A 19,794-nucleotide genomic window follows, 5' to 3' on the forward strand; every position below is an offset into this window, starting at 1 on the left:
GGACTTCAATTACTTTGCCTGTCCTGAGCCTTCCATGCTAGATCACTTTTTAGATGACCACCCTCAGCAGAGAACCAAAAATACAGCGGCACAAAAGTATTTCACATGTGCAGATGCCACCAAGTGGCTCACATATTGCGAAGAACAGCATACATTGTTTTGTTGTGTCTGTATGGCATTTGGCAATAGCACTGACCCCAGAAAATGTATTACTGGAATGACAGGATGGAGACGTGCGCAACAGAATGTGGAGGAGCATGAAAAGAGTGCTACACACCGAAAGTGTGCTGAAGCCTATTTTCTAAGAAGTAGAAAAGGAGATATCCAGAGCAAGTTTGCTGGCAGTCAGATGTCTGCTCATAGGCAGCAAGTAAGAAAGAAACGCCAGGTTTTGGAGTGTGTTGTGGATGTGGTGAAGGTGATAGGCAAGAGGGGCTTGAGCTACATAGGGGGTTTTACAAATGGTATATTCAACAGACTGCCAGCATGTTGATCGGCGGTGTCGGACCGATTGTGTTGGGCCGGTCTGAGCCACATGGCAGGGCCTAATTTTTGTCCCAGTCCAGCCCTGCTTGCCAGGTCATTCTTAGGGAAGAACTGACGATGAATGAAGGGAGTCCAGGGTAGATGTAGCCAGAGGGTTGATTGGGAGTGGAGACAGGTGTGCTGGTTTGGCTGTGGCTGGATAACCATCCAATTACCGGGAACGAGCTTCACCTGCGGCGGAGAGCATGCGGTGCTCGAGTTGTGGGGGCGGGTGCTCGAGCTGTGGGGGCGGGGGAGGGCGTGTGTGAAGGCCCAGCCGTAACAGGACCCCCCCCCGAGGGGGAGCCTCCTGGCGACCGGCCCGGAGCATCCGGGTGGGCCCGATAGAAGTCCCTGAGGAGGACTGGGGACATGATCTGGGACCGGGGAATCCAGCTCCGTTCCTCTGGGCCATATCCTTCCCAGTCCACCAGGTACTGGAAACCCCGGCCACAGCGACGAACCCTGAGGATCTTCCTTACCGCCCACTGGGGGTGGCCATCCACCAACTGAGGAGGGGGCGGTGCAGGGGCTGGTGGCATCAGGTCGCTGGCGACATGGGGCTTAACCCGGGAGACGTGGAACACCGGGTGGATCCGACGGAGGGAGTGAGGGAGGACCAGCCGGATGGCAGCGGGGTTGATGACCCGGTCGATGGCGTAGGGGCCGATGTATCTCGACGCCAACTTCCGGGAGGGGACATTGAGGGGGAGATCCGCCGTGGAGAGCCAGACCCTCTGGCCCACCTGGTACACAGGAGCTGGAGTGCGACGACGGTTGGCGCTTCGGGTAGTTCGAGCGGTGGCCCAAAGCAAGGCCGAGCGTACGGAGGTCCAGACCCGACGACAGCGAAGGAGGTGTGCCTGGACCGATGGTACCAACGCTTCGCCCTCCTGGGTAGAAAGCAGGGGTGGCTGGTACCCCAAGGAGCACTCGAAGGGGGACCGGCCGGTGGCTTCATTTACCATGGCGTTTAGAGAGTACTCCACCCAGGGTAGGTCCTTGCTCCAGGAGGATGGATGGAGGGAGGACATGCAGCGGAGTGCCGACTCCAGGCTCTGGTTGGCTCTCTCCGCCTGCCCATTGGTCTGGGGATGGTAGCCGGAGGAGAGGCTGGTCGTGGCCCCAATCCCAGAACAGAAGGCCTGCCACACCTTGGACGTGAACTGGGGGCCACGGTCGGAAACCACATCCTGGGGAAGCCCGTAAAGGCGGAAGACGTGGGTGGTGAGTAGCTCCGCCGTCTCCGCCGAGGTCGGTAGCTTTGCCAGAGCTACCAACCGCACAGACTTGGAGAAGCGGTCCACGATGGTAAGGATGACCGTGTTGCCTAGAGACGGGGGAAGGCCGGTCACGAAGTCCATGGCGAGGTGGGACCACGGTCGACCGGGCACGGGTAGAGGCCGCAGCAGTCCTGAAGGCGGCCGGTGGGATGCCTTGCTGCGAGCGCAGGTAGGGCAGGCCGAGACGAACTCCCTGACGTTCGCGGCCATGGTGGACCACCAGAACCGCCGGCGCAGGAAGGACAGTGTGCGTAGGGCCCCAGGATGGCAGGCGAAGCGGCTGGCGTGGCCCCACTGCATCACCTTGGTCCTGACGGCGTCCGGGACGAAGAGACGGCCGGGGGACCCCGGTCGGGGATCTGGCTGGGTGCGCTGTGCAGCTCTGACCACCGCCTCGATCTCCAGGGTGACCACTCCAACGACCCGGGAGGATGGAACGATGGTGTCAGGAGTGGTGGGTTCCTCCTCTGCAGCATGGAGTCGAGAAAGGGAGTCCGCCTTAGCGTTCAGGGAGCCCGGACGGAACGTGAGGAGGAAGTTGAACCGCCCGAGGAACAGGGCCCAGCGTGCCTGACGGGAGTTCATCCGCCTGGCCGACTTGATGTAGGTCAGGTTCTTATGGTCCGACCAGACGGTGAAGGGGTGCTCTGCGCCCTCCAGCCAGTGCCGCCCCTCGTGGAACGCCTCCACCACCGCCAGCAGCTCGCGGTTCCCGATGTCATAGTTGGCCTCGGCGGAGGTATAACGGCGGGAGTAGAAGGCGCAGGGGTGCACGGTCTGGTCCTCCGACTGTTGAGAGAGCACACCACCGACGCCTGTGTCTGAGGCGTCCACCTCCACAATGAAGGGCCTAGAGGGGTCTGGGTTTATCAGGACCGGCGCCGAGGTGAAGAGCCTCTTCAGTTCACTGAAGGCCGCGCTGGCTGCAGGTGTCCATGTGAACTGGCGCAGGGGGGAGGTGAGGGCAGTGAGGGGGGCGGCTACCCGGCTGAAGTCCCGGATGAATCGCCGGTAAAAGTTGGCAAAGCCGAGGAAGGACTGCAGCTGTTTCCGGGTGGTAGGTTGGCCCCACTCGACGACGGCCTGAGTCTTCTTGGGGTCAGGGCGAGTCAACCCACCCTCCACGATGAGACCCAGGAACTCCACAGAGTGAGTGTGGAAAGAGCATTTCTCAGCCTTAATAAAAAGGCGATTCTCCAGTAGGCGCTGGAGGACTAGGCGGACATGTTGGATGTGCTCCTCAGGGTTCCTGGAGAATACTAAGATGTCATCTAAGTAGAGGACGACAAAGATGTCCAGCATGTCCCTGAGGACGTCGTTCATGAGGGCCTGAAAGACAGAGGGGGCGTTAGTGAGACCGAAGGGCATGACGAGATACTCATAGTGGCCACGGGGGGTCTTGAACGCCGTCTTCCACTCGTCACCCTCACGAATCCGGACCAGATGGTAGGCGTTCCGGAGGTCCAGCTTAGTGAAGATGGTGGCCCCAAGGAGGGGCTCAAAGTTGGAGCTCATGAGGGGGAGAGGATAGGTGTTCCGGACGGTGATGGCATTGAGCTCACGGTAGTCAATGCATGGCCTGAGGGTTCCATCCTTCTTCTTAACGAAGAAAAACCCCGCTGCCACCGGGGAGTGTGATGGACGGATGAGCCCCTCAGCCAGACAGTCGGAGATGTAGGTGTCCATGGCTGCCTTCTCCGGGGGGGCAAGGTTGTAGAGGCGACTGACTGGAAGTTTGTTGCCAGGGCGGAGCTCGACGGCACAGTCGTAGGGCCGGTGAGGGGGCAGGGTGCGAGCACGCTCCTTGCTGAAGGCCTCTCCGAGGTTGTGGTAGACCTCTGGGATGGAGGAGAGGTCAGGGGGAGCCGGAGGCGGTCGCAGAGGCGATGAGGGGGTATGGGCGGCACGGAGGCACCGGGCGTAACATGCGGTACTCCAGCTCAGGATACGTCCCTCACCATAGCTGACATGGGGAATGTGGAGCTCGAGCCACGGTCGTCCCAGGATGAGCGGGGACTGGGGGGTTTTGAGGATGTAGAACCGAATCTCCTCCACATGGTTCCCAGAGACGGTCAAGGAGAGGGGTGTAGAGCGGTGGGTGAGAGGCCCCAGGCTGTGTCCGTCTAGGGCTGAGACGGAGAGGGGGGTCTCGAGGGCAACGAGGGGAATGGCAGCTGAGCGGGCCAGCTGGGCGTCCATGAAGTTCTCGTCTGCTCCCGAGTCAATGATGGCCTCGACCGTGAGGTTCTGCCCCTGCCAGGAGAGGGTGACAGAGAACCTGGCTGGGCTGGTGGTAGGTGGGGATTGAGAGACACGGCTCACCCGGATTCCCCCTTCGGGTGAGCCTACCCTTTTGATTGGGACGGGCAGGTGTCACGGAGGTGTCCCTTCTCTCCACAGTAGAGGCACAGGCCCTGGGCCCTTCTCCTCTCCTTCTCCGCCGTGGTGAGGCGGGCTCGACCAAGCTGCATCGGCTCCTCGCCAGTGGATGGGGTGTAGGTCGACTCCCGTGCGGAGGAGGGGTTGGCTGTGACGATAGGGTCCTGGGGGCGTGGCGAGCTGGCCTGGTAGCGCCCTCTCTCTCTCCGACGCTCCCGGGAGCGCTCGTCAACGTTGATGGCTAGGGCCACTAGTTCGTCCAGGGTGGCGGGTCTGTCCCGGACGAGCTCGTCCTTGATGACCTCACTCAGCCCCTGGCGGAAAGCAGATCGCAGTGCCCTGTCATTCCATCCGCTTCCGGCTGCCAGGGTGCGAAACTCGGTAGAGTAGGCCGCCGCGGTCCGGTTCCCCTGGTGGAGTGACATCAGTCGCGCCCCGACCTCCTGTCCTGCAGTGGGGTGGTCGAAAACCCTCTTGAACTCCGTGAGGAAGGTAGCGTAGTCACCGAACAGGTCCGGGCGGGCGCAGAGGGTGGCCTGGACCCAATTCAGGGCGTCGCCGGTGGTGAGGTTGGTGATGAATGCCACCCGGGCTGCCGGCGACCAGAACTGGCTGGGCTGATGCGAGAACACCAACTCACACTGGAGGATGAAGCCTCGGAACTGGGCGAAGGCTCCGTCGAAGGGGCGGGGGCTGGTTAGGTGGGGCTCCCGTGGCTGTCCAGTAGGTGGTGCCGGTAGCTGGGCAGGGTCAGGGAGAGCAGGGGGGGGGGCAAAGGCTGCGAGCGCGGCCACCTGTGCCGTAAGCGCTTGGGTCGTAGTGATGAGGTGCTGCATCTGGGTGGCGCGGTGCTCCTGGTTAGCCTCCTGGGTTGTAATGCGAGTGTTCAGGGCCTGGCACGCTGTAGCGGCCGCCTGGAGGAGGTGAGTGTGTTCAGCGAGGATTTGGATAGCCGTCGGACCGGATCCAGGGGTGGGAGATGGTGCCCGGTCCTTCGTGTCGTCTGAGCCCAATTGCATGGTCAGTTCTTCTGTTATGCCACGGTGGTGAGGGGGCTCAAGGACACGACAACGGAGGCAGAATACTGTGAAGCCCCGTAGGGTATTTATTTACAGTGGAAAAACTGAAAGGATGAGTCCGGGGGTTTCAACCTGGCGGGCTGGCGGTAGTGGTTGGCGTGGGCTGTGGAGGAACAGAAAAACAGGGTAAGTCTCCACGGTAGGCCAGTACATAAGATATAAACGAATCACAAAATTTAGGCACGAGAGCAAAGTTCACGACTAGTCACAGAGGATACTTGCCAGGTCATTCTTAGGGAAGAACTGACGATGAATGAAGGGAGTCCAGGGTAGATGTAGCCAGAGGGTTGATTGGGAGTGGAGACAGGTGTGCTGGTTTGGCTGTGGCTGGATAACCATCCAATTACCGGGAACGAGCTTCACCTGCGGCGGAGAGCACGCTGTGCTCGAGTTGTGGGGGCGGGTGCTCGAGCTGTGGGGGCGGGGGAGGGCGTGTGTGAAGGCCCAGCCGTAACAATAGCAACAACAACAGACTGCTGGACGGCACACCATCGCGGTTTCATTGGTGTCACTGCACACTGGTTTAACCCCCAGACCATGCAGAGATCCTGTGCTGCCCTGGCATGCAAGCAACTTAAAGGGTCACATACCTTTTCTGCCCTGGCTGGTGCCCTAAATGATATTCACACAGAATTCAATGTCAGAGAGAAGATCGTTCGCACTACAACTGACAACGGATCAAACTTCCTGAAAGCCTTCAGAGTTTATGGGCAGACTGACGAGAACAACAATGCTGAACCTGTAGGAGAGGGTGATGGAGAAGAGGATGATGGTGGCCAAAATGATGATAACGATGAAGAAGAGGAAAGCCTTGAGGGTGTTGAATTTGTTGATGCCGGAGCCCTGTTGGAAGAAGATGACTACTTAGAATACCAGCTACCCAAGCACCATCGCTGCGCCTGCCACCTCCTCAATGTAGTGTCCACAGTTGATGCTTCAAAAGCAGAGGTCAACCCACTGTACAAGCGCGTGTCAAGGTCCACATTTGCCAAATGCTCTAGCCTGTGGAATAAAAGTTCAAGATCAACCACCGCATCTGAAGTAATTGAAGACCACTGCAAACTCCAACTCGTAAGGCCTGTTGCTAGAAGGTGGAATTCACTCTTCTCAGCCGTAGAAAGAATAGTGAGAATAACACGAGAACAAGGCGAGGGAGCCCTTGCAGCTGTCTGCAGTGAACTAGATACACCCAAGTAAGTGCTTGTTTTTCTGCCTTACAGTTAATGAAGTGATTAACAATAGATTAAGTCACAGTTTTATACTTGGAATACTGTAGAACACGTATGCACTATGCCAATATGCAGTCCCCATATTTACTATGAATGTGATTTGTAGCAACACAACTTCATTTCTAAAAGTCTCAGATGACAATATTTTTCCTTTTTAATGAATGAATGAATGAATGAATGAATGAATGGACTTTATTGTCATTGCTACAGTACAGGTACCAAACAACGAAATTTAGGAGGGGTGGCTCCCCTGGTGTTAGGAAAGAAAAAAAAAAAAACTTTTAGAAAATAAATAAATAAGAAATCACAAGAAGGGAAGGAGCTGGTTTACATAAATATGAATGAATGAATGAATGAATGAATGAATGAATGAATGAATGGACTTTATTGTCATTGCTACAGTACAGGTACCAAACAACGGCAATAAAGGCTATGTACACTATCCACTGTACTATACTGTACAGACAGACGACTAGGGTTGTCATATTGCACAATAGTATTATTCCACATTTATTTAAAGTGTCGCAGTTTGCAGGCTTGAAATGTACATGTTTGTGCCTCAGCACTACACCAGATTTTTTTTTCAGTCCAGCAGCTGCCATCAATCCGTCCAGACTGTCCAGGGCCCAGAACTTAGGTCTTTGCTGTGTTCAGGGCCTGGACGGCCCTGTGGTAGAAGCTGTTCTTCAGTCTGTTTGTCCTTGCGGCCAGGGTCCTGAACCGCCTTTTCGAGGGCAGCCTGGTAAAGTGTTCGTACCCAGGGTGGGTCGGGTCCCTGGAGATCTTGGAGGCCTTCCTGAGACAGCGTGTGTTGTACAGCTCTTCCAGAGAGGGGAGGGGGGCACCGGTGATCTTCTGTGCTGTTCTCACGACTCTCTGTAGCGCATTTCTCTCCGCTGTTGTGCAGCTGGAGAACCAGTTGCAGATGCCGTAGGTGAGGATGCTCTCCACTGCGCCGCGGTAGAAGGTCACCAGTATCTCCTGCTTGCTGTGTTCCTTCCTGAGGACTCTCAGGGTGTATTAATGATCAGTTCCTCCAGTTGAAGGTGCTACATCAAGTAGACTTAATGTTCCATGTTGTGTTTTTCTCTTCTTCTTTGTACAGGTTTACTCCAGTGGAACTTGCATTTCTTGCAGAATATGCGAAGACAATGAGCCCAGTTGCAAAGGCACTGGATGTTCTTCAGGGAGAAACCAGTGTGCAGATGGGATGGTTGGTCCCCACCATAACTCTGCTAAGGACCAAGCTACAGCACCTTCAAGTCGCCTCCAAGTTCTGTGAGCCTTTGATTGCTGCACTTCTTTCAGGCCTTGAGAAACGCTTCGGAGAGATGCTTGCAGATCCAGAACTGATAGCCGCAGCCATTCTAGTTCCCAAATTTAAGACCTGTTGGACAAGTGACGAAAATATCCTCAAACTTGGTAAGTGTCTCACTTCCGCTTAATATGTGTAATTTCGTAGACATGAATGAAGACAGTGAAATTAGTTTGAAATTACATTTAATGACACACACACACACAACACTATCCAATACACAGTTACAATACTGCCATATAGTCTAAATTGTCATGATTTTTGTTTTTTATTCCACAGGCCTTCACTATATCAGAAGCCACTTGGACTGTCAGGCCGAGAAACACTTCAGTGAGGGCTCCCAATCGTCTGAGGAAGAGGACTTCTTTTCCTCCTTGAAGAAGACCGGCCCTCTTGAAACGTCCCAGCAGTTGGATGCGTACCTGGGGTGCCCAGGAGACACAGTAGAGGTACTGAAGACCTTTCCAGCTGTGTGCCAGCTATCACTCAAACGTAATACGGGACTCCCTGCCTCAGCAGCCTGTGAAAGACTGTTTAGTGTCGCAGGGCTGATCTTCAGGCCAAAAAGATTTTGAGAACCTGCTGCTTTTGCGGCTGAACAAAGCTTATTGGTAACTCTGATGCTGATGTAGATTGTGTGTATGTATGTGTTTTTTCAGGAAATATTGAATCACTACTTTGTTATGGTTTGTATGGTTTTGCCCTCACAGTTCCAATAAAGGCTATTGACTTTTGACTTTTGACGTTTGACTTTTGACGTTTGACTTTTTGCACCATTACAATACTTAGGCAACTAGTCATCATATCTTCCGTGTTCACATGTTAATGCTCAGTAGTACACATATATGGTTCTTTAATGTATTTGCATTGTACTAAAATGTGTTCATTTTCACTGGGCATAAATGCGTCTGAAACAAGTGCATCCCAAATGTTTCAACATTAACATTTTAATAATAACATAATAGTCATTATGGCCTTCAGAAAAAAATGTTTTTGGGGGGAGGTGGGGTAGTGCACTATGGGCCCCTGTGGCGTGGCCTAAGCTTTTGTCCTTAATGGCATTTTTTTCCCCTTACATTACTTTTACTTTTATACTTTAAGTAGTTTTGAAACCAGTACTTTTATACTTTTACTTGAGTAAAAAGCTTGAGTTGATACTTCAACTTCTACAGAAGTCTTTTTAAACCATAGTATCTATACTTCTACTTGAGTAATGAATGTGAATACTTTTGACACCTCTGATGGTAGGGCAGCCCTCAAGGCAAAGAACCAAGAGATCAAAACCTTTCGATGAATCAGAACCACCTGAGAACACTTTTTATTTCTTTCTGAAAGCGTAGCCAAAGCTGTTAGGTTGGTCTGGGAGAAACGTGTTTGTGCTTGTTGACTCCAGTGATGCAGGTGCTGTATGATAGTTGCTCCTCTCCTCTTGAGAGAGTATTTTCCTCACTTGACTGTACATCATCTCAGCGATGATGGATCACTTATGCCAAACGGTAGCGAATATTACCGTTTAAATGGGCCACGTCACACTTCCCGAGCTCGCTATTGGATCCCTTTGCAATTCTACAGTGCGACGCTACTGTCATCTTCGTTACCCATCCTCATCCTCATCCTCATCCTCCTCCTCCTCCTCCTCCTCCTCCAAGCAGAGGTGGTGGGGGTGGAGGTGGAGGTGAAGGAGTGGTGACTAACTGACTGTATGTAATGATCTATTCAGCTCCACTTACCAACATACTCTTGCAAAATGACTTTTGGCTCCAGGCCCGGTGTGCATGCGAGTGTGTGTGTGTGTGTGTGTGTGTGTGTGTGTGTGCGCGTGCGTGCGCGTGTGTGTGCGTGCGTGTGTGTGTGTGTGTGTGTGTGTGTGTAACGGCAGCACAAGATGCATTCGAATCTGTAAGCGCTCTGTAGTCATTGGTTACGTATCTCTAACTGCAGGGCAGTGATATGAAAGTTAATATGGGAAACATTTCCATCACGTCATCACTGACCTGCTATCTACTATGTGACTCAAGAGATAACAAAAATGAAGACAATGAAATGGAATATGATTATGAATAACAGCACGACTAACAAGGCAGTGATCCATGGATTGACACTGATAACACAGAGAAACAGTCAAAACATGGATAGCCAAGGAACAACCTTCCAGTGTCCATTTCCTGTCAGCGTCTAACCGAGCCTGGTTAATAACAAACCCAAGGAGCCCTTATCTGATCTCTGCTATGGGCCCAGGTCACATTGCAATAGCTACATGGATTGCATTAGACCGAGAGAGGTATAGACCTAGAGAGGTATAGACCTAGAGAGGTATAGACATAGAGAGGTATAGACCTAGAGAGGTATAGACATAGAGAAGTATAGACCTAGAGAAGTATAGACCTAGAGAAGTATAGACATAGAGAGGTATAGACCTAGAGAGGTATAGACCTAGAGAGGTATAGACCTAGAGAAGTATAGACCTAGAGAGGTATAGACCTAGAGAGGTATAGACCTAGAGAGGTATAGACCTAGAGAGGTATAGACATAGAGAGAGGTATAGACATATAGAAGTATAGACCTAGAGAAGTATAGACCTAGAGAAGTATAGACATAGAGAGGTATAGACCTAGAGAAGTATAGACTTAGAGAGCTATAGACCTAGAGAGGTATAGACCTAGAGAGGTATAGACCTAGAGAAGTATAGACCTAGAGAGGTATAGACCTAGAGAGGTATAGACCTAGAGAGGTATAGACACAGAGAGGTATAGACATAAAGAGGTATAGACATAGAGAGGTATAGACCTAGAGAGGTATATACCTAGAGAGGTATAGATCTAGAGAAGTATAGACCTAGAGAGGTATAGACCTAGAGAAGTATAGACCTAGAGAGGTATAGACATAGAGAGGTATAGACATAGAGAGGTATAGACCTAGAGAGGTATAGACCTAGAGAGGTATTGACCTAGAGAAGTATAGACCTAGAGAGGTATAGACCTAGAGAGGTATAGACCTAGAGAGGTATAGACCTAGAGAGGTATAGACACAGAGAGGTATAGACATAAAGAGGTATAGACATAGAGAGGTATAGACCTAGAGAGATACCTAGAGAGGTATAGATCTAGAGAAGTATAGACCTAGAGAGGTATAGACCTAGAGAAGTATAGACCTAGAGAGGTATAGACATAGAGAGGTATAGACATAGAGAGGTATAGACATAGAGAGGTATAGACCTAGAGAGGTATAGACATAGAGAAGTATAGACCTAGAGAAGTATAGACCTAGAGAGGTATAGACCTAGAGAGGCATAGACCTAGAGAGGTATAGACCTAGAGAAGTATAGACCTAGAGAGGTATAGACCTAGAGAGGTATAGACCTAGAGAGCTATAGACATAGAGAGGTATAGACATAGAGAGGTATAGACCTAGATAAGTATAGACCTAGAGACCTAGACCTAGTATATTGCATTAGACCGAGAGAGGTATAGACCTAGAGAGGTATAGACCTAGAGAAGTATAGACATAGAGAGGTATAGACCTAGAGAGGTATAGACCTAGAGAGCCACTTATAGTCTTTACCACTTAGAAAGATTCCTGATTAATTTGATATGGGTTCTTTGCACATCAACACAACTTAAATGCTGTATTTATGGTGCGGTGCAATAATAACAAATAACAAATATCTGTTGTTAAATATTTTTTTCTCCATTTTGACCTGTTGAAGGGACAGATACATTGATTCTAATCTCTGCAATAACATATTAATATTGAACATTATTTAATGAGCAATTGTTTCCATTCACTTTAGGGTTAGGTTAGTTCTCCAATTCTACCTCACTAGGACAACACCGTTACCAGTTGTAATGTAATAATAATAATAATAATAATAATAATAATAATAATAATAATAATAATAATAATACATTAGACTTATATAGCGCTTTTCTAGACACTCAAGGGCGCTTTACAAACTGAAAAGACCGAGTAGTAATACTTAAAACAAAGTATAGGGGCCTAGTTAAGGTAGTGCTGGGGACACATGGGAATGTAGCATGTAGAATTGTGACAGTGTGCTGGGTCATCTCCTTCTATGATCAAGGAATCAGAAAGCCTTTCAGTGAATGATTAGGCCTGGCCATAGTAAGTCAGGGAGAGTGTGTGGAAAGGAACAACAGACAGAAATGGAACTTCAAAACAAATAAAGAGGTCAGAGTAGAAGAAACAACACTGTGACACTGGCCATGCCCACCTCTGCTGAGCTCGGAGGAGGAGTTTCTCCCAGGCAGACATAAAAGCTGACCTACAGGTAGACAACAACATATTCAATGGGTTTTCTTCCTTGTCTCTCCTTTCTGTTCTCACAAACTGTCCTAATTATCATTGTGCCAAAGTTCAATACCCATAAGAAACAACAATAGAGGCTTGGGGACATTGTGAAACTACCCGGGAGGTGCATTACTTACAAGTTTCACTTTACAGATTATAACTACCAGAGACAGGTGGAGGCACACTGAGAAGGCAGCAACACTAGATGTGAGTAGTATGCACTTTTCTTAAGTTGTAAAGTCTATCAAGGCACAACTTGGTCAAACTAGTTTAATTGTAAGGCAGCAGCCAAGTTAATTTACAACTTTTAATAATTGCTTATTAACCCTGTGGAAAACAATAAGGAAAATAATACTGCTGGGCTTTTTGACATGGGGAGTTTTGTCTATGTAGTTGCTGTGGTATGCGTCAACTCTCACAGGTGAATAGTAATAGTTACAAACTTTACTATGATTTTGCCTGTTATGAAAGAGACCCTGTTTGTAAACATATAGTTTATATAGTTAGTAGTTAAACATACAGGAAATCATATAGAATACAATGTTTAGACACGCTGTAAGAGGTCATGTGTTCGCACTCTACACACTTCATACATCAACACGTTGGGAACACCAAACAGATCAGTTATACTGTACTGTTTATAAGTTAGCTCATTTTTGTATGAAAACAGCCAATTGATTTAGGAGGAAAGCCTTTGTTACTGATATCTGTCCAAAGGGTGGTTTACCATATCTTGACATACAGTGCTTCTGGATTATAACAACTACAATTGCACAAATCATTGTTGTGGGTTACTAACATTGCTTATTTTTCCTTGTTCAGTCTCACTGTTTGCAACTAGGATAAAACAGGATAACACACCAATCAACAAGAAGTCCTATCATACACAACATGACCACCAAGAAGACAGAGGTCCAGAGGAGGATCGTGTCGAAAGACGGCCACAACAACGTGCGCATCGATAACGTGGAGGGCATGGTGAAGCTCTACCTTCATGACATCTGGACCACCGTGGTGGACATGAAATGGCGCTACAAGCTCACCCTCTTCGCCTCCACCTTTGTCACCACCTGGTTCATCTTCGGGGTCATCTTCTACTTCATCGGCATGGGCAACGGTGACTTCGAGAACTTGGACTCCGAGTCGCCCTCCAACCACACGCCTTGCGTCATGAAGGTGGAGACGCTCACCGGCGCCTTCCTGTTCTCGCTCGAGTCACAGACCACCATTGGCTACGGCTACCGCTACATCTCAGAGGAGTGCCCGCTGGCCATCTTCACCCTGGTGGCGCAGCTGGTCATCACGGGCCTGGCCGAGATCTTTGTGACAGGCGCCTTCCTGGCAAAGCTGGCCCGGCCCAAGAAGAGAGCTGAGACCATCAAGTTCAGCCAGTCGGCGGTGATCTGCCGGAACGAGGGGAAACTGTGTCTGATGGTGCGCGTGGCCAACATGAGGAAGAGCCTGCTGATCCAGTGCCAGCTGACCGGCAAGCTGCTCTGCCCCAACGTGACGGAGGAGGGGGAGAAAACCCTCATCCACCAGACCAGCGTGAACTTCTACATCGACTCCTGCGGGGAATGCCCCTTCCTCATCCTGCCTCTCACCTTCTACCACGTGCTGGACGAGAGCAGCCCGCTGGCCGGCCTGACTGCAGAGAACCTGCGCACGCGGGACTTCGAGCTGCTGGTCACCCTCAATGCCACCATGGAGTCCACGGCCGCCACGTGTCAGAGCCGCACGTCCTACGTGGCACAGGAGATCCTGTGGGGCTACGAGTTTAAGCCGGTGCTCTTCAGCACCCCCGGTGGCCGCTACGTGGCAGATTTCGCCTTCTTTGACAAGGTACAGGTGAGCGGTGACCCGATGCTGCTCAGTAACAACACTGAGAAGCTGAAGCTGGAGGAGGAGTACAAGAAGTAGTAGGGGACAGGACTCTCAAAACAAAATGATAGGGAAAGCATGACCCCCCCTTCAATGGTCCTGTCTTACAGCATCAACATTACTGTCTTGAAGCATTCTCCCCTGGACATAAACATATCAGAATACGTTTTACGATAATGTATGAACGATAAACCTAAAATTAATGCTGGTGTTTTAGGCTAATGACATTTCCAGCCTGAATCTGACTTGAGTGCACATTCAAGTGCAGGGTAAGTAGGCCAAAGCCTAGCCTGGGGGTGGAGTGTGATTGGATTCATGTGACACTAACTACAGCTGTATTAGAACAAACTATTATGTACATTTTTGATTCCAGGAAAACAAATTGTAGGCTATAGCTAATACATGTACAATACTATATTTCACTAGGGCAGAGGGCGGTCGAACAAAAGCTTACATACAAAAGCCCTTAAAGATAATGGATGTGGTGCAAATGTGTGTTTTATCTTCCAGTGGGCTATGAATAAACCATTGACTTTTATTCTCTTATGAGATGTTGTCTAAAAACCATAAGTAGCTCTTGGCAGTGTTGTAGTACTCGAGTCCAGGTCTTTCGATTTTCGTGACTCGTGACTCGACTCAGGCTCCAGCAAGGAGGACTCGGACTTGACTCGGACTCGAGCATTCCCTTCTTTGGTGACTCGTGACTTGACTCGGACTTGAGCTCTCAGGGGACGGCAGGTGGAGACTTTTTTTTTTTTTGTTGTGCTGCTGTTAGTTTTTTAAATAATAGGCAGGCACTAATCATTTGGCATAAGACATTGATAGCTTTGTTACCGTAACATTATTCAAGTTCCTGCAAGGACAGGCACGTATTCCACCTACATGCGGTTTCACCGGCGTTGAATCCTGTTACAGTTACTGCTAAGATGCCGACTGAGGCGCTAAGAACGGGGACAACCTCAAACTATAACAGACACTTGTCAAGGAAGCACCCCGAAAAGTAAGTAAGATGCAATATGTCAGGTTATGTCATAACGTTGTAGCTATTCGGTTGTTAAGTCGTGACGTGTTTCTGGGTCCAACGTTGGCTGAGGCGCTCTCTTCAAAATGCCTCAGTAATAATAATAATAATTCATTATATTTATATAGCGATTGAACTGTCATTCTACCACTGTAGTACACTGGCACTCTGGTGCGGGGAATTTCTGGTTTGGACCCGGAAATTCCTAAACGTCACGTTTGACGTCAGACTTAACAACCGAATAGCTTAGCCAACCCATCAGTGTGTCTGTAGCTAGCTGACATTGATTAAACATGTCCAGATTTTCAGATTGCGATAAAAACGGCAGTGCTGGTGCGGTCCCCTTTTGCATATCAAAGCTTGCTTGGCGAGCAAATAGGGAGAAAAGTTAGGAACAATAAACAATGATGTTTACTTTCGATCTATGTCTAGCTTGTTTAGAAATTGTTTGGCTGGTTTAATTGAAGCTAGAGATTCTAAGGTTTCTGTTCCCGTTTTTGCGCGTCTGTGGTAAAAACACCCCCTACTGACACACTGATGGGTTGGCTAGCTGGATGGTTATGGTTAGCTAGCTGGTCAGCTGGCTGGTTGTCTGGTTAGCTAGCTGGTTGGCTGGCTGACTGGTTGGTTGGCTAGATGGCTGGTTGGCTGGCTGGCTAGTTGACTGGTTGGTTGGCTAGATGGCTGGTTGGCTGGCTGGCTAGTTGGCTGGTTGGCTGGCTGGCTGACTGGCTGGTTGGTTGGCTAGATGGCTGGCTTGCTAGCTGACTGGCTGGCTGGCTAGATGGCTGACTGGCTGGCTAGCTGGCTGACTGACTGGCTGGCTGCTCACAGACTTGTGACTCGGACTCGAGTCCTGATTTTCGGGACTTGTGACTCGACTCGGACTAGAGCAGTGGTTCTCAACCTTTTTTGGGCCAGCGCCCCCCTGTCCATTATCCAGGTCTCTTACCGCCCCCCATCAAAAAAAAAAAAGAGGCTTTTTTTCTTACCTGAATATTAATGTTGACTAATATTCTGTGTTATATCATTTAAAAAGCATGTCACTGAATGCCAAATAATGGATTTGATTTAACTGGGCAGTTGGAATATCATTATTAGTTTACCAGAGAGCAGAAAAGCCATGTGAATGTGAATAAAAATGCTGTTTACGAGTGTTAAACAAACTCAGACAACCTCAGAGAATACAAACAGACTGTTTTATGATGCTAATATATATCTATTTTTTATTAGACTTTGTTAACACAGTTCCAAAGTTCAGAGCACTGCGCTCTGGGACCGCTCAGAGATGGGTGCTCTGACTGAAAATACGGTTTGCCCGAGCGAACTGACCGTTCGTGCATTTACGAATGTACCTGTAATAACACTGCTGACAGCTGATCAATCGCAAGCAGAGTAGTGGTTTCATAGCTTTCATGTGACGTCACAGCATAGTGGAAACGCCCACCTGACGGGCAAAAGGCACTTTTTGCGGGCAAAACCCACGGGCAAAACCCACTTTTTGCGGGTTAATAACTTTGATTTCCCGTGGGTTAGGAAAATAATTCCAACGTGTCCGGATAGAGTAGAAGACAGGGAATCCAACACTATTTGAATGGAGTCGATCCTCCACTCCTATCACCGTGGACACAGCAAGGAGCGAATTCCCGGATATAAATATTCCCTCGCCTCGCTGACAGCGGGAGTTGGGAGTTTCGTCCAGCAGCCGGTGAACGCCCGGTTGATCGAGTTTCATATTAAAAGTATATCTTCTCGGGGTGTCAGCGCGGTGGTTAAGTACTCAAAATGACCGTATACTGATGGTGAATTTAGCAATAATAGTCTTATGTTTGTACCACCTCCATAACCGGTGTTATTCACGGGAAAAGCCAGTCAAGGAGGCACCCTTTGCAGGTCAATAACTTTGATTCTCCGGGGGTTAGGAAAATAATTCCAACGTGTCCGGATAGAGTAGAAGACAGGGAATCCAACACTATTTGAATGGTGTCAATCCTCCACTCCTATCACCGTCGTGTATCTTGATAGTTCTTCATGAGTGAGGTGGTCTAAATAGTAGGCAGCCATGTTGAGCGATGTTGCTATGATACTTTTTGCCCGTCAGTTTGGTGGTTGCTAGGGAAGAAACCACGTGACTGAAAGCTATGAATATAGCAACAAAAGACGCTGACAGCTGTTCGGAGTGCTTATGTGTTCGTTTCCAGGGCATCACATGAGGAGCAACATATCACTAAAAAGCGATCGTATATTTTAGTTTGTAAACGTTAAGACGAACACATCGCAATGCTAACCTCAGAATGGCACTAGGGATAACATCCACAACAACACTTAACAGTAATACATTTATGTAATATTGTAATGAACCTGCGAGGGGAAGGGACATTCATAGCTGATTTCTCCAGGTTAGATTATTGGTAAGCGACAGAGAACTTTCGGACTGGTTTATTACAATACAATCGCTTTTTTGAGATAGGTTGTTCCTGCTGTGATGTTCTGGTATGGTGGTATGGTATTGGCACTAATTTTAACTAAATTAAATAAGCTGTATTGAAAGGAAGCGAACGCATAAGCGCAGAGGGTAGTGTGTATACGCGGGGAGGGAGTATTTGGCACGACAGGCTTACGTCACCGGCGGGGACATGGACTCAGTATCAAAACTAACATAAGAAATATTCTCTCTCACTTATAGCCAACAATTACAATGACCCTACAAACTGAAACACATGTCACTCAAGCCTAGCCTACAAGGAAAACACTCATAGAAATTAAACAAGACCGTACATTAAACAACACCTTATCGCTGTTAGATGAGCAACACCAATTAAATAGCCTATTCCTCATAAATCTTCGCCAACTGGCTAAATCCAAAGACAATCAACTATTTACAGTTATATAGCCTATTCCACTCCTATCCGTGTTCATTTTCGGGTGCTATGCAAGAAAAGGATGGCAAGGGTTGAAACATGACATTACAGATGGGATGAACCGGGGTTCTTTCTATCGTAGCCTAGCATAGTATTGCAATTTCTGCACTGTACATGAACTGTCAAGATTCTTCTACAATGCAGCTTACCCAGACACATTGGAAACTATCAAAAGCTCTGCCTTTGCTAGCTGAGTTTTTAGCTTCATCTTCTTGTTGACACTCTCACTTTTAAAAAAAATGTGGGCGCTGCGCTACGTGTGTCTGCGTCACACTGCGCTCTGGGAGCGCTCAGAGATGGGTGCTCTGACTGAAAAGACGGTTTGTCCGAGCGAAATGACCGTTCGTGCATTTACGAACGTACCCGTAATAACACTGCTGACAGCTGTTTTTCATGAGAAAAATACTTAATGCGCGAACGCCCCCCAAGAACACCTCAACGCCCCCCTTTTTAAAATATCTGTTCCAGCGTCCCCCGATGTTGTCTGAACCGCCCCCGTTGAGAAACGATGGACTAGAGCATGGAGGACTCAGACTTGACTCGGACTCGAGCATTCTCTTCTTTGGTGACTCGTGACTCGACTCTGACTTGAACACTGGGGACTCGGACTCGACTCGGACTCGAGATTTAGGGACTCGACTACAACACTGGCTCTTGGTAACAAAGATACCACCCGCCCCCTTATCATAACCCCCATCCAACACCGCATTGTTCCTCATCTTTGTTGTGTTGAGGCAACATTCACTTGATGACCAAATGAGGTTTGTTGATAGTCTTGTTGGCACACACCGATTGTATTGGGTCACAACAATGGCACCTGTCCACCTGTGTGTATACTGTATGCAGGCCACTGCAATAACACTGAACTGCCTCTCACAGGTGACCTTCTAACACATGAGAGGACAGTGCTTTGGGTGAAAATACTTTATTAGAAATGACAGTAGAAAAATCGATCAAAGTATATCATTTTTATAGTCCCTTTATTTCAACAATCTCAGTATCTCAGTCCTGTTTCTCAGTTTACAGTTCCTAACAGCTTATAGGTGTTCAACCCAAGTCTGTATCCCGAGTCTGGAATGCCGGTCTGGAATGCCTTGCCTGGCCAACACAATCAGTTTTATATTAGTATATATAGTTTATGTTGTAAACCGTATACAGAGCTTAAGTTCAAAGGCCACAATTGTTTAGAATTGTTTAATGCCCACTTTGGTCCATTTCAATGACATTTTTTTGTCACTATATCTATTATAAAAACATGTGTCTTTGGCTGGCAGAGATCAACTCGTAGTGTATAAATGCATAAGTTATAAATGTATCATATAAAAAGAAATAAAACACTGACTTGTAATACTTCAATCTGACAAACGCACAGCGTTCGCGACTCGGAAAAAACAATAATACAAAATTGGCACTTTGTAAAATCTTTTCAGCTGAGCAGGAGTTTCTGTGGTAAGGCACTAGTCAAGAACACTCCTCCCTCCTAAAAAGATTTGAGGTCATACAAAACATTTTTACGAATCCTACAAATTCCAGTTGTTGTTTTTTCAAATTTCCAAAACACAGATGAATTGTTTTCAAGGCACTCTCTTTAAGAATAACAGTCAACTAACAAAAAAAAGGAAAAAAAAAAGCTTCCTGTTACGTTCAATAATGCCATATGCACTACTATGTAGTATAATAATACTGATAAGACATGGCAGTTTATATCCAAAGGAATAATACTTCATTTTTCACATATTTCAGTGTCTCTCATGATGTCTCTCAAATTCCATCCTTTCTGATGTTCTCCTGCACCCCAGCCTCGTTTCCCCCAGTCACTTCCTGTCTGTGAGTCCATTCATGGTCACATGACA

At 48.5% G+C, this 19,794-nt stretch overlaps 1 protein-coding gene across 1 annotated transcript; it reads left to right on the plus strand.

Moving 5' to 3' along the window:
• Positions 1-13,009: 13,009 nt before the first annotated feature.
• Positions 13,010-14,038, plus strand: kcnj15 (potassium inwardly rectifying channel subfamily J member 15; the record flags this gene model as incomplete). Its single annotated transcript, XM_080528388.1, has 1 exon — positions 13,010-14,038. The coding sequence occupies one exon, from the start codon at positions 13,010-13,012 to the stop codon at positions 14,036-14,038; it is 1,029 nt and encodes a 342-aa protein (XP_080384514.1).
• Positions 14,039-19,794: the final 5,756 nt, after the last annotated feature.

Source organism: Nansenia antarctica, assembly GCF_963989245.1.
Source record: "Nansenia antarctica genome assembly, chromosome: 4".
In the NCBI taxonomy this organism is placed as follows: domain Eukaryota; kingdom Metazoa; phylum Chordata; class Actinopteri; order Argentiniformes; family Microstomatidae; genus Nansenia; species Nansenia antarctica.